Below are 15,268 nucleotides of genomic sequence, written 5' to 3'. Positions count from 1 at the left end.
CTGAACCCCTGAATCCTTCGCAAAAGATTTGGCTGAATTCCAAATCCTAATTTGCATATGCAAAGGGGAAAACATTTTTTACTTCCTTGTTTTGTGACAAAAAGTCACACAATTTCCCTCCCTTACCCTAATTTGCATATGCAAATTAGTATTTGGATTCAGTTCAGCCGAATCCCGAACCAAATCCTGGATTCTGTGCATCCCTAAAAGCTAGCCTTCTTGGTATACATAGGATCTTTTATCCGGAAACCCGTTATCCAGAAATCTCCCAACCTGCCCACTCCTAGTTTCCATACTCAATCTGCTTCAGATTCTACGCTAATGATGTGCCTTGTACCGGTGACGTTGTGGCTCTGCACCTGTGATGTCATAACCCACCCAATTATGTCACACACACCGTTTGTACTGGCCCCCACCTGTTCGGTATAGAGCGTAGAAAAACGTGGCAACCGTGCTGTAATGGTGAACTATAATTGTGCTGAAGAAGTGCATCTTTTGTTATGCTAGCATGTGTGTAGGAGGATTGGTAGTAGGTGGAGTATAATCCTTATACTTTCTCACACTTTTGCCTTAAACGAGAAATCAACCTGTTCTGAAAAAAATCCGTACCCCCCACCCCATGTAGAGCCTCCTCCCCCCAGGCTAACTACCCCCCCAGGGAGATGCCCCATACTCCATACTTACCCCTCGCCGCAGATTCTCCCAGCGAAGTTCCACGCGTCCATCTTCTGCGTCCTCGCTAAGCTGACTGCGAGATCTGCAATTTCCGTGTAATTTCCATGTAATTATTAAAACTTTATGAACCATATCCTGAGTCAGCCACAGACTAGATTGAGGTGAACCAACAGTGCAGCTTTGAGGTGTGTATCGTTTTTCTAATATTAAAGTTTAATTTTTCACCTTATGTCTTTCTAAAGTGGCTCGGGGGGGGGGGGATTACCAACTCTGTAAACTGTTCTAAATTATACATTTAATTAATACATTTCTTGTCTTTGTCTCTGGTGAGCAGAATCCCTGAGTTTCATTAAAGGCAGCTGTTAGAATTGATACAATAGTTGCCAATATTCCACAGATGCTGCTGCAACTAATTGTATCAGCTAAATGTAGCAAATTGTAACAGTTCAGAATATGTACTGGATCACTGAGCTGCCAAACTGAAACACCAGAGAAAGGAACATTAAACTTCAATTTTGGAAAAACTGTAAAAAATGGAAAGAATGAAAAAAAACCCCTTTATTTCTGGTAAACAATTTAAAACAACTAAACTGAATAAAGTGTTTGGAAGGTGAAACACCCCTTTTCATATCATTTTAAATGACAACCGTTTCTGTTCTGTGTTTTTAACAGAAAACATAATGCTCTACTCTATGCTCTGAAGGGCAGCCCTTAAAGAAGACATATTGTGTGAAAAACAGGAATGTGCCATTTTTACACTATTTTATTATACACTATTTATATAGAAGGAATGTGCTTTAATAAGTAGTGTTTCAGGTAGATTTATTGAAAATTTCCATCAAAACCCTACTAGCCTTTCCCATCTGTTCCACTTCGTGCTGCATACTTTCCCAGGCTGTGCAGGGGAGCCGGCGACACTCAGCACACTGCACTTTAGGGCAGGAACCAATCAGCAGCTAGGCTGAAGCTTGTCTTAAATTGTATTACTGCTAGCTGTGATTAGGGTTGCCACCTTTTGCTAAATTTTGTACAGGCTGGTGGGGGGCAGGAACAAAAAGGGGTGGTGTGACCACGTCACCGAGATTTCCAAACGGAGGACAAAAGCTAAATTTACAGGGGATTGGGGCGGGCTGAGGGGTCTTTTTAAGGGTATTACAAATTTACCAGCAGCTACATTGCCAGTAAGTTTGTAATACCGGCCCCTGCCTTACCAGGTGTTTTACCGGCTAGGCCGGTAAAATACCGGCCAGGTGGCAACCCTAGCTGTGATTGGCTGTCCCTACTGTGCTTTTAATAAGTTGCCACCTTCTAACTCTTTCCAAATTTCAGGTGGGGGGTCACTGACCTTATCTAAAAAAACAAATGCTCAGTTAGGGCTCTTACAGACAAGCATTTTTACGTGCGCTTCCCCAGTTGTGCTTTCTTCTGTTCAGCCACAGGGGAGCGCAGGAGTAGACGCACTGAATTATTGTCAATAGGGCTGTACTCACACAGACGCATGTAAGCGCCAAACAGTTGGGTCGCAGCATGTTGCATTTTACCTGCATTTGGCACTTACATGATCTGTGTGAGTAAAGCCCCCTTCAAAATAACTGACTGCATCTACTCCTATGCGCCCCTTCAGCTGAACGTAAGAAATCACAACACAGGGGAGCGCAGGTAAAAGTACTCTTTAGAGCCCTAAGGCTACAAATGTATTATTATTGCTAGTTTTTATTACTCAACTTTGTATTCAGACCCTCTCCTATCCATATTTCAGTCACTTGTTCAAATTAGTGCATGGTTGCTAGGGAATTTTTTTACCATAGCAACCAGATTGCTGAAATGGCAAATTGGAGAGCAGCTAATTAAAAAGCTAAATACTCAAAAAAACACAAATAATAAGAAAAAAAAGGCGAATCAGAATATCACTCTTTCCATCATACTAAAAGTCAATTTAAAGGTGAAAAACCATTGTAATTATGGGAGGGGACATGCAAATTACCATTTTACCCTATGGCTACAGAAACAGCTGTACAACTCAAAGCCATAAATGTATCCTTGCAAACCCATGACTGCCACTATACTCGTTCAGGGATTATGGCCAAAACTGTATCCCAGGATTTAAGTTTGTCACTTGACAAAAGTGAAACCCCAAAACCACTGAGCGCCCCATTCCTGCTATAAGCTTTTCACCAATATGGTGTGCCTGCTCATCTATAATATAAATACAAAAGTGTATAGCTCATTAGCAGCTAACATGTCAAATTTTCCATCAGGGTTGCCACATTGGTGGGTTTCCAGCCAAACTGGGCTACTATTAAAGCCCAGGCAGGTTTTGAAAGTACAAACTAGCCAAGGGAACTGATTTGGACTACTTTTTGGGCTTTGTCTAGTTTGTACTTTGGAAACCAGCCAAAGTTTTTTGCCTAGTTATTTGCCCTAATGTGCCAAGAAGCCTGTGTCTCCCAATGCATTTTGGGTAATGTTGTTTTTGCCAGCTGCCAAGTTTAATGCAAGACTACAATACCCAGCATGCATTGGGACTGAGTTGTGTCGGAATTTGACAGATTTTGGGAGGAACTCCACGATGCGTTTGGTGCCGTCACCATGCGACGTGTCGGATGTTGTGAAGAAACAGGAAGTAAAGGAGAATCACGTAATAACTACATTTATCCGACTGTAGCAACCCTGTTTCCCATTTGCCTAAAATACAAGGGCCAAAAAAAACCAAAGACTGTAGAAACAGGAAGTGAAGGAGAATCGCATGTAAGAACTACATTTATCCGACTGTCAGATGAAAACGCAACGCAGTTTCTTTTCAACATCCGACACATCACATGGCGATGTGTCTGGGCCAAACACATTGTGTCCCTAAAGCATTCTTGAATTTTCCGGTGACTTTCCCCAATTTCAGACAATTTTGCGGCAATAATATCTAGAGGTTCGCCTGTTTTACCAATATTTATTGAAAATGAATATGTATTAGGGCCTCATGGGCCCAATTCCTCCTGGGCCCCCCTCTGTAGTCACACCCCTGGTGATGGGCGAATTTGTCCCATTTTGCTTCATGGAAAAATTAGAAAATCAGTGAAAACTTGAAAAAGGCCTATTTTCACATATATTCAATTATTTTTTTTTTAGACTTTTTTTCACTGCACATATTGTACTATTTTTGGGCTCCTATTGAAGTGCCTCTTGGCTAGTTTCGGGCTGGTTTGGAAAATTACACCTGGCAACACTGTTGCCTAAAATACAAGGGCCTAAGTCCTAACAAATTCCTGACGTTTCCTAAATGCGATCTATTACATTATTAGTTTACTACGAGCACCGGAGCTCCCACTAACATTGGCAATTTAATCAAACGTTCTATCGCGCTCATTATCTGTGCAATAGAAAAAAGGAACGTCAAGAGATTGATTATTTTAGCCTGCAGACACACTTCCGGATTATCCGCTCCGACAACATCTCGCGAGAGCAGAAAAGTTCCCATATCGCCCCGCGACCTCTCCCTCCTCCCTTTTTCCGCCATACTGCAGAGCCGGTGAGTAGGGCTGAAGCCTTGGCCTGACGGTAATCTTGCCTGTATCCCGGACATCCTTTCTCCGGGTGTCGAACTAATGTGCGCAATAAAGAGAGCGTTTCAGACGCTGCCGGTCCAACGAGTTCTTGGGTTGCTTTGACTTGTGCATGGCGTTGAAAAGGGACTTCAAAATATGGGCAGGCTCTTTCCAGGCTGAGTCTTGAGTAGCGGCGCCTATGTGCTCAGTGTCAGGGAGCCCGTGTATGTTCCCATTGCTGATACTCATCATTGTTCCACGTACGGGGCTACTGGCACTGGTCAGCCTGTGTTTGTGTGCGAGACCAGTGCCTGAGACCTGCCAATTGCTGCTTAAATGAAGTCCTATCACACAATGTACATCTCCACAAGCCCCTTTTCTCTTTAGATTGGCAGCTCTCTGGAGCAGGATCCTATTTACCCTTTGTGTGTGATGTATCCCCTCTCCTGCTGTCCAGCACTGTGCTATATAAATACATTCTACCTATATGTATTGGGCCTGACCCATTGTATTAGTAGTAACAGAATGTCTCTTATATTTATAAATAAACTGCTGTAGAATCTCGGGTTTTGGGGTTTCTTGGAGTAAGATCAGGCATGGGAAAAGCAGTGGCTTGTGTCCTTCAGCTCCTGGAATGCTCTTGTACATACCAGCATTCACATTGTCTGTTCTATGGCAGAGACTTGCTGCCCATTTCTCAGTACTTGCTGTAAACTTTGGGGTGTCTAGAATGCTGTTTAGTTCAGGGCCAACGGTGCCATAAGTGGGGGGGGGTTATTGTTGGTGACGGATGCTACTGATTCAAAGTACCACTCAGCTCTGCGTTCCTTCTGTTGTAGTTTGTCCAAACTTGAATAATGAAGGGATAAAATATGGCTTTCTACAAATCAATTAATTTGCACTGCTTGTCGAGTGTTAATGTATGTTACAAAATATGACTGTTTTTTAATATGTATATTTTTATTTGTGCAGCGCTCCTTGAGGGCAAAGCACTGTACAGCAAAATAATAAATTAGTACTAACAGACAAGGCGTCATTAGAATAAAAAGTAAAGTGCATTATTAGAAATACAGTTCACATAAATAAAACTACAATACAAATTAAGTACTGTGTCAAGGAGACAAAAGGCTAGAGGACCCCTACCCCATAGGACTTAAGGTGGCCATACACTGAGTGATCCGCGATGTCGCCAAACGAGCAGATCTTTCCCTGATATGCCCACCTTGATTTGGGCAATATCAGGCTGATCTGATCATGGCCCCTAGGGCACAACGATTGGATCCTAACGACGGGTAATGTGGGGTCGTAACCCATTAACAAACAGATGCGGCTGTGATCCGAGGGTTTTTTTAGTCCCATCCAATCGACACCTGGCAGACTTTTGGCCAGATATCGATCGGGGAAGCCTGGAGAGCCCCATACACTGGCCAATAAGCCGCCGACTTGGTCTGTCGGCAGCTTTTATTGGCCGGTGTATGGCCACCTTTACAGTCCAAATTGGTTGCTTGTTTTTGGTGTTACAATGAGGTGCCTACAAGAGTCTGTAGGATGGAGAATATAGATTGGGCTGGTTATGTCAAGTTATTTTACAATAGAACTCCACCTTTAATTCTTGTATGCTACCCGTGCTAAGGGTAACGGCACCCAGGCTGATTTGTCATCAGGAAATCTGTGTTAACTTAAGCTGGCCATAGACGCAAAGATATGAAACTGAAGGTTCGTACCATTTTTGGGACTGTTTGTGGATTGTCCCAAAATTTTTCCACACCATGGCGATTGGTCATTCAGTCGATTAGACAGGTTAAAAGATTTATATCAGCTGCCTATCTGACGATATCCATGTTAGATTTGTCATTTGTCTGATATAACTTTTGTACTGTCTGTCAATGACCTGAGCATCAAGTTTTTAATTATTATTCTGGGAGATGTAGTCCAGCAATAGCTCTGTACATAAACAGCTGTAGAGCATTCTGGGCCCTTTGTCACTAAATGTAAACTTATTTTTCTCTAGGCACCATGGTGCGCATGAATGTCCTTGCGGATGCTCTGAAAAGCATCAATAATGCAGAGAAACGTGGCAAACGCCAGGTCCTCATCAGACCATGTTCAAAAGTGATTGTGCGATTCCTGACAGTAATGATGAAGCATGGTAAGTGATTCTTGCAGTGAAACGAAGCTCTGTGTTTCATTTCAGAAGCTGCAGTTGTTTCAATTCACACTGCATATGTGTAAGTAGCTCCTTTAGTTGTTAGCCTGTAGTTACCTTTGGAATTATTTCTTGGGTGTCCTAGAAAACTGCTCATCAGGAACTCTGCACACCGGAGCAGTGGCTATTGAAGTGCACCTCTGTATGCCGGCCTACTTATAGGAATGCCTGCCCAGCTTTGTGCATTGGTTAAAGTAGTAGGGTTTAGCTAATGCATGAACCTTGGTTGGTGCTTGGGTAGAGATAGTAAGATGCCTAGCAGTGCCTATTTAATCTCTATTTGTGCTTGTTTGAAATTAACTCCCGAGTCTTGCAAGCAGTGTACCCAACTGTTATTTCAAGAGGGTTGCAGATGGGACAGGAAGAAGCTGCTAGTTGCACTGGAGGATATTCATTTTAAATGTTGCATACATATAAAGGCTTTTTTTAATTGTATTATAAAAGGTTACTAATAGAACCCCTTAACAGTTCAGGAAGCTTTTATTTAAGACTTAAATGCTGTGTGGAATATTCTGGGAACTATACTGTTCCTCATTCTTGGTTTCTTATGAGCATATTTAATCTGAACAATTATTGGCCACCAAGTAAGTCTTAAATGTTAGACTTGATTTTATGTGAGGTTGCTTTAAGTGACTTATGTCCCGTGCTTCCTGGTCTGCAATTTTGTTTGACTTTCAACCCCCCATATGTAATATAAGGCACCAAGTTTGCCCAGGAATAGTAATCAATATCAACCAATTAGATGGTAACAGGTGACCAGCAAATACTACCTGCTGTTTGCTTGCAATAGGTGGACACCTGGGCAAACGTAGTGCCTTTTATTTCATTACCCCACAAAGCTTTTAGTTTGTCCAAAGTGATTGTCAGCCTGGTGTGTTAAAAATAGTTCAGAATGTAAAATGTTTGCATAAATGTTTAAAGTATAAAGTTGGGCAGTATTTCATGGTACTCTGTGTTAGATCTCTATTCCATCATTACCAAGAACCATTTTGGTCTTTCTGTGTGAGAGTGATTTTAGGTATGTAATCCAGATGAGAGGAAGAGGCTTAAAATAGTGGGTCATTTCAGGCACTTTAATCCATATTTTGGGGTAATTTCAGGCACTTTAATCCATATTTAGGCGATTGTGCCCAAAACCGCCCCTTGTGTCCCCCTTTTAATAGCAGATGCAGAAGAAAACTTTTGAGACGTGTTTACATGTGTAGCATGGTTGCAGGTCAGGCAATTTTTATTTGTAAGGGGAAGGCTTTTGTTATGTTGGTGTGTTTACATTCTTTTGAATGATGCTGTGTTTTGATTTGCAAGTAAATTTAAGCTTCTTTTTCCAGGTTACATTGGGGAGTTTGAGATTATTGATGACCACAGAGCTGGGAAAATTGTAGTCAATCTCACAGGAAGACTTAACAAGGTAAGAATTTTGTATGCGCCTTCTGGCCAAAGTTCTCTTGACAGCTGCTTACAGTCACTGACTTGCACATTTTTCTATTGCTAGGCTGATTTTTGCAGTTCTTCCAGTCAACCTTACACTAAAGCATATTAAATATTGGTGTCTCTTCTGTCTACTTCACTTGCCATTTCATTGCGCTTAACATTTTACACCCAATTATTCGCCAGATATTAGGCCTGGACACTACATATTTTTCACATGACTTTTCAGTCTAAAAAATTCATGTTTGTGCATAGACAGGTGGTGCAGAAGGTTATTGAGCATTTCTTCACTCTTTACAATACACAGATGGAGAAATGATATCTGTAGTCCTTGAGTAAGAATTCTCTGCATACCCTACCAGCCGTCACTTGACAGTGTGATGTGGAGTTGTAAATTAACAATTTTCTTTTTTAGCATTTCAGCTGACTTAGAGTAGTATGTAACTTAGTGGACTTTACAGTTGTAAATTCATTCTAACTATTTAATTTGCAGTGTGGCGTTATTAGCCCCAGATTTGATGTTCAACTGAAGGATCTGGAGAAGTGGCAAAATAACCTCTTGCCTTCACGTCAGTTTGGGTAGGTATATTTCTTTTCTCTTCTTAAGCGCTTGTACTCTAACAGATGTTAATGCGTCTCCTCCATTTGCTGCTCTAATAGTGAACATTTAGGGGCAGATTTATTAAAGGGGACCTGTCGCCTGAGAAAATTATTCCAAATCCTGTTTTATCACTATAGTCAAGCAAAATACACTTTAATTACACTATATAAATTTGAATCTTGTTTCCTTAGGTCTGGGAAATAATAATTGTAGGATGAAGGCAGGAGCCATTTTGTGGACATGGTTATTAAGACAAGCCTGGCATCATCTCAAAATCTTGTTTGTGCACCAGAATGGGGACCTGATGTCCACCCCCATGCCCTGGTTACACAATTAAATGGTTAAGAGAATGGGGGGAGTAGTGCAGTCTAGGAATTGCAGAATGGAAAGTGAAAGTAACGGTCTGTCCCTCCTCTATGCCTAAGGCATAGAGGAGGAGCAGGCAATATTTGACATCTGAGATTTCTAAATGACCTTAAAACCGCTATGAATGCTTTAATGGAAAAAATAATTTTGGATTTCATGTTTAATTTTAAAAGGACTTTTAATATACAGCTTTCATGTCTGGGTGACAGGTCCGCTTTAAGGGTCCAATTGAAAATTCGAATTTTCGAATTTGTTTTTATGGTCAAAACTCATTTGATTTGTCAATCATTCAAACTTGGTTTGGGTTTTAGTTTGAATTTCAAGATTTCATACTCTGGCCCTTTAAAATCTCAAATTCGACTATTCACCACCTAAAACCTGCAGAGTTCATGTATAAGTCAATAGGAGAGGTCCAGGGACCAATTTGGACATATTGGTAGCCTTCCTGACATTCAAGTTTTTTTCTGACAAAACTCAAATCGAGTTTAGACTAATTCGATTCAAATTTTCGGTAAAATTAGTGATATTTTTAGATATTCGATTATTTTTTCATAAATAACCCAAGAAAATTTGAGTATATTTGAATTTAAAAGTTTAAAATAACTCGCATGAATTCGAAATTGGACTTTTGATAAATATGCCTCATAATGTCCTGCCTTGTACATTTAATATGCTACCTGGTATATTTTGACGCTAACACTTGGTTGTTGTAAAGTAATTACACTTGAGTTAGTCGCATGTACTAACCTTTATGAATTCCTGGTGCAAGTTAGCCATAATTATGTGCCACATGCACCAGTTCCATTAATATTGAAAAAATGGTTTCTGAAATGTGTGAATCTGAATCTTCCTATTATCCCTTACAATTTAAATAGCTTTATCGTGTTACAAAGACTGTGTTCTTGTTGTGGTCCTGGTAATTTTATTTTAACTTTAGTGTATTTGTGCATAATGTACTCCTTAGAAGCAGGCTTTGGCTGTAAGGTGTGAATGCAAAGAACTTATGGTCTGTGTTCAGGCAAATTATTATGCTGTTGGTCCTTGCAAGTTTCTGAATCTAACTGAACACAACTCCTTTATTTTGTATCCCACTTTTTTCTGTGCTTGGGAAAATCTTTCAGAATTAGTATTTGCTTATCTGCTGTAAAATTGTATTCATGACCGATTTTGTTACACATTTACCCTTTTTTTTTTTTTTTTTGCTTGCCCTAATGTAGTTAGTAGTTTTTTTTGTTTGTACAGTGGAGCAATGGTGCATAGTGTGTTTCCACCCATGCCCTCTACTGGGTAAAACTATCTTCCAGGCAATTACTTGAAATAGTTTTTCCAGTAGTAATTGGCTGACCTGTAAGCTCACAGGCAGGGCTAGTGTGATTTCCATTATGGTCTGTTGAAGGGTATATTCCAAGTGGTTTTCTACCCACCCACAAGAGGAATAGCAAATTTATGGTATGCATAGCTGGTATACCGTTACTATCTTTTGTCATTAAAAATCAGATTATATGTGCTGTGATTTTTGTGGATTAAAAGTACATGCTATAGCCCTACAGCAGGTCATGTAACCATTGAGTAAAGCTCTTGTGTGCCCAACTGCAAGCTTTGTGTCCCTGTCTTGTCCCAGCGCTATAGTACTGCAGTAGCAAAGCTGATCTTTGTTTCCAGAGCCAGATCTGACGTTCAAGACCACCATGTGTAGGAGAATGTGTTCTTTGTGGGGCTTTGAAGCCACGCTCTGGATATGTGGATCTAAATGTACATTAAAAGCATGTGGGCACTCTGAATGTGATTGGCTAATCATATTCAGTACTGAGCCACAGACCCATTGTTACTTGCTCCATTAGTGGCTATTCATTTTTGCATGACCCCTTTGCGTGTAAATATCATCCGTACCCTTATACTAATAGCCTAATGTACAGAACTGTGGAGTCCGTACATAAATCTTACAACTCTCCAGTTTATGGTACCTCAGACTCCTCATAAAAACCTGTATAAAGTCCTTTTCAAATTAAACATGAAATCCAAATTCTTTTTTTTTTTTTTTTTTTTTTTTAACCATACTTGTTGTAAACTCATTAAAACATCTCAGCTATCACATCATATATTGGCTGGCAGGCAGGGCAGGAAATTCGTTTCACTTTCCATTCTGCATTTCCTAGATGTCAGTGCACTCCCTACATTCCCCCTCCCTCCTCACCATCTAATTATGTAGCCTGTGCTCCCCCATCAGGTTCCCCATTCTGGCACAGAAATAAGATTTTGAGATAATGCAAGGCTTGCATTAATAAGTGTTCACAAAATGGCATCTGCTTGCTATAATTATGATTTCCCACACTGAAGGTAACAGGATTTGAATAAATTATATAGTATAAATGAAGATTATTTTGCTTGACTAACGTGATAGGATTTGGAATTATTTCTTAAGGTGACAGGTCCCCTTTAAATTATAAGGAGTAGGAACATTTTTGGTGATACTCTCAAATTTTAGGTGGTATCCCAGTTTGCTGTAGTGTAGGGGTTCCTCTAAACAGAGTAATGGCACTGCCAAAGCCATCCAACATCAAATGTCCAAATATTTCACTCTGGAGAACCGCAAAAAGTTTAGCATTTATTTTTTCTTCTGCACAACATGTTTTTAGATCTGCTGATCCTTCATCAGTTGCTTGTTTTACACTGCATATAACCCAAAACCATTTATAAAACCCATGACACCAAGTATGTATCTCTATAAGTCTGTGGCCAGACTTAGAGATACATGTTACATATTATCTTAAGAGTATTGCCATCTGGTGGCCTGCTCCGATTGTAGCCATTCAAGAGGTCAGGTAACATAGTATTTACCAATGTGCGACGTTTTAGAGTAAGTAGCAGTCTCCTACCCTCTGTAGTATAAAATCCATTTCACGTATATTCTAATCATTGAAAATATTCTTTTTCTATAAAGGAAAGTAGTGAGGTTAAATTTATAGAAAACTGAGCGCATCATTTAATCCCCATGGTTCTAATGCATTAAGGGGCAGATTTACATAGGGTCGAATATCGAGGGTTAATTAACCCTCGATATTCGACTGCCAAATGTAAATCTTTTGACTTCGAATATTGAAGTCGAAGGATTTACCGCAAATAATCGTTTGATTCGAAGGATTTTAATCCATCGATGGAAACGGTTTTTCTTCACCCTAAAAATTGATAAGCCTATGGGACCTTCCCCATAGACTAACATGGCACCTCGGTAGGTTTAAGGTGGCGAAGTAGGGGGTCGAAGTTTTTTTTAAAGACAGTACTTCGACTATTGAATAGTCGAACGATATTTAGTTCGATTCGAAGCAGCCAAAAAAAACCTTTGAAATTCGAAGGTTTTTTATTCTATTCCTTCACTCGAGCTAAGTAAATGGTGTGTTTTTACCTCTTCTAGCACGTTGCATGTGCTGTATAGCTTAACAGGTAACTTATTTCCTTTAAGGGTGAATTGTATGGGGACCTTTAATAATTGAGTTGCAACTGCTACAGTTTAGACAGGGGAATGTACATTTTTGGAGACTCAAACTCCAAATACTTTCTGCATCCTTTAATTGTTAATGCGGTCTTAAAATGCAAGCGCTTTTCATAGAGATCATTTAATACATTCATTACGTTCTGTGAGTGGCAGAATCTTCTTTATGGTTTGTGTACACCCTTCTGTTGTACGGCATTGCAGAGTATGTTGGCGCTTTGTAAATGTTAGTTCAGAGTATACATTGTACAGTATAGAACATGCTTTTGTTTTAGTGAGACTAGAGGTGCTAATGCCTTTAATCTGCTTCTGTTCATTTTCCCTATAATATATATATGTACCTATACAACTTGCCCCAAGAACAAAACATCATTCCCCCCCTTTTTTTTTTTTTTTAACTAACCCCTTCCCTCTAATGCTTCCTGGAATGAGGGAAATTGGCTTAAATAGAATTCTTCAAGTTGAATGAGCCCTTTCCTTAAAGGGCTTACTTTTCATGACATTGTCCTAAACCTTAAAGTAAATAGGCACTTGCCTAATTCCTATTTTTTTTTTGTCCCCGTTCAATACATGAATATTGCCTCCATTTAAATTCTCAGATTGGCAAGTGACCTTTAAATTGTGTCAGAATGAGTTAGCTAAGTCTTCCTGCCTTCTAACAGGATATTTCTCAATGTATATTTTATGTCTGTACATTTAAGACCATTTTTAAGATGCTTCTGTTACGTTAAAACTTCAGGAAACCTAACTAATTTTAGAGACAAATCATGGGAGTCACAAGCTTAGATTTCTGTAATTTCCATTTTCAAAGTACTTGTATGGTACCTGGGGTTTTTCCGTAATTTGGATCAACATACCTGGTCTACTAAAAAATTAAATTAACCTTACAGGATGGTTTTGCCTCCAATAAGGATTAATTATCTTAAGTGGGATTGAGTACAAGGTACTGTTTTTATTATTAGAGAAAAAGGAAATCCTTTTTAAAATTTGATTAATATGGAGTTATGGAAGACGGCCTTCCCTTATTTCTGAGCTGTTGGGATAAGCGGTTTCCCGATAACTTCTACCTGTAACGGCAGTATTCTTTGTGCTAACAGGTTTGTCTAAATGATTGCCACAAAAGGCAACTTCCATACAAAGTTGTTCAAACGTAGTGACTTAATTATCACATTATAGCAGAATAAGCTGCTTGGGTTCATCCACCAATGAATAGTGCATCACTTGGCACTGTCTATCCAATCATTGCTGTGCAAGCTTAAATTGCAAGCTCTGTGGCACAGGGACTTCACTCAACTCTTAATGGCTTTCAAATTAGTCTGTCAATTTATTTTTTTGGAAAGTTGCTAAGGGTTAGAACAGGGGTCAGCAACCTTTACTATCAAAAGAGCCATTTTGCCCCTTTCCCACTAAAGAAAGTTTGGAGTCGCAAAACATAACACAGCTTATAAACTTTTTTAACCTTTTTTTAATTTTAACTGTTACAACAACAGAATACAACAAACAGAAGTGCATTGTGTATCTGCAGGGCTACTTTGAAATAAATTAAACACTGAATAGCCCTATTAAATGCTAGTGTTCTCATCTGTTTAATGTGACTTCTGTTTCTGAAGCTCCATGCTGATCTCTTCCCTCTCTTGTCTTGAGTGTGTGACCTCAGTAAGGACCATGATGAATCATCTTACTGCGGCTCGGTCTTGCCTATCACTCCTGGGACGTCTATACAGTCCTCGTCCAATGCTGGTGAATGCCTGAGTGTGCGACCGCGGTAAGCTAACCGTCAACTTACTGCGGTCGCACACTCAAGAAGCCGCCAGTATGTGGGAGGGCTGTATAGACAACGTGACCAGGATAAAGAGCCGCATGAGGCTCCAGAACCGCAGGTTGCCTACCCCTGGGTTAGAACATACTAGAACATTCTGAAAGTTAATACAAAGGCACATCTTTGTATGCTGTTTGTAGTCTTCAAATTAATGCTTTGCTGTGTCCCCCTCCCCAACCAGTGGCTTGTGAACTACATATTATTTTTTCACCCACCGCAGGAATTTATACGTGTGAAATACGCAGGTACATGTCTGTAGCAACTTTAGCCTTGTAGTGGACATGGGACATATCTACATCAGAGCAATTATTTGGCAACACTTTCATCTTTATGTGGCTCCCCTACACTTTTATGTTTAAATTCTACTCACTGGAACTGAAGGTCGTGGAACACTAAATTGTTTCTATATACATGACTGAATATTCATGTATCCTAAATATCTACATACAAGCACAGGTAACGGTTATCTAAAATGTGTGGGTTGCCTTGATTTTAATGTTCAAGGGATATACTTTTGCTAACTAACTAAACCTGTAACTGAATGCTATTTAAAGCAAATGTTAAACTATCATATGAATACACAGAATAATGTTTGTGTTTCTTGCAGGTATATTGTGCTCACTACTTCAGCTGGCATCATGGACCACGAAGAAGCCAGGCGAAAACACACAGGAGGCAAAATCCTGGGATTCTTTTTCTAAGCTACCCGAGAAAATAAACCGTTCTTGAAAAATGGCTGTTTTGTTTCTGTTTACTTTCTGGTTGAAGGTGGAACCTTTAGAAACTTAAAGGGATACTGTCGTGGGGAAACTTTTTATTTATTTTTTTAAACAGTTAATAGTGCTGCTCCAGCAGACTTCTGCACAGATTTTTTTTATATTTTAATTTCGAAATCAGACATGGGGCTGGACATATTGTCCGTTCCCCAGCTGCCCCAGTCATATTTCTTGTGCCTGCACTTTAGGATGGAACTACTTTCTGGCAGGCTGTTATTTCTCCTACTTAATGTAACTGAATCAGTCTGTGGGACTTTTTAACTATTGAGTGTTCTTAAACTGGTCATAGATGTAAAGATTTTTAAAAGATCCAATCGATTATCTTGAAACGATCGTACGAATTGTCCATCAACTAAAAAGACCATTTC

The 15,268-nt window shown here is 39.7% G+C and overlaps 1 protein-coding gene across 4 annotated transcripts; it reads left to right on the top strand.

Moving 5' to 3' along the window:
* The first annotated feature begins 4,189 nt into the window (after positions 1 to 4,189).
* MGC114789 (uncharacterized protein) lies at positions 4,190 to 14,859 on the top strand. Of its 4 annotated transcripts, none has more exons than NM_001095990.1 (5): positions 4,190 to 4,198; positions 6,226 to 6,363; positions 7,749 to 7,828; positions 8,342 to 8,427; positions 14,732 to 14,857. In NM_001095990.1, the coding sequence occupies exons 2-5, from the start codon at positions 6,231 to 6,233 to the stop codon at positions 14,823 to 14,825; spliced, it is 393 nt and encodes a 130-aa protein (NP_001089459.1). In that variant the 5' UTR covers positions 4,190 to 4,198; positions 6,226 to 6,230; the 3' UTR covers positions 14,826 to 14,857. The 4 variants fall into 4 exon arrangements, with proteins under 4 accessions (NP_001089459.1, XP_018090072.1, XP_018090073.1 ...); XM_018234583.2 differs by lacking the exon at positions 4,190 to 4,198 and adding an exon at positions 4,206 to 4,227 and having other exon boundaries at positions 14,732 to 14,859; XM_018234584.2 differs by lacking the exon at positions 4,190 to 4,198 and adding an exon at positions 4,256 to 4,276 and having other exon boundaries at positions 14,732 to 14,859.
* Positions 14,860 to 15,268: the final 409 nt, after the last annotated feature.

Source organism: Xenopus laevis, chromosome 9_10L (genome assembly GCF_017654675.1).
Source record: "Xenopus laevis strain J_2021 chromosome 9_10L, Xenopus_laevis_v10.1, whole genome shotgun sequence".
Classification (NCBI taxonomy): domain Eukaryota; kingdom Metazoa; phylum Chordata; class Amphibia; order Anura; family Pipidae; genus Xenopus; species Xenopus laevis.
The sequence above is the reverse complement of the archived record's forward strand: the minus strand, read 5'-3'. Positions and strand labels throughout refer to the sequence as shown.

Bases quoted from the DNA above. Each gene is read 5' to 3' on its own strand.
- MGC114789 (XM_018234582.1), top strand. From the start codon at position 4,414: ATGTGCTCAGTGTCAGGGAGCCCGT. The intron at 6,364-7,748 runs GTAAGTGATTCT...TTCTTTTTCCAG, and splicing joins GACAGTAATGATGAAGCATG to GTTACATTGGGGAGTTTGAG. The intron at 7,829-8,341 runs GTAAGAATTTTG...TTTAATTTGCAG, and splicing joins TCACAGGAAGACTTAACAAG to TGTGGCGTTATTAGCCCCAG.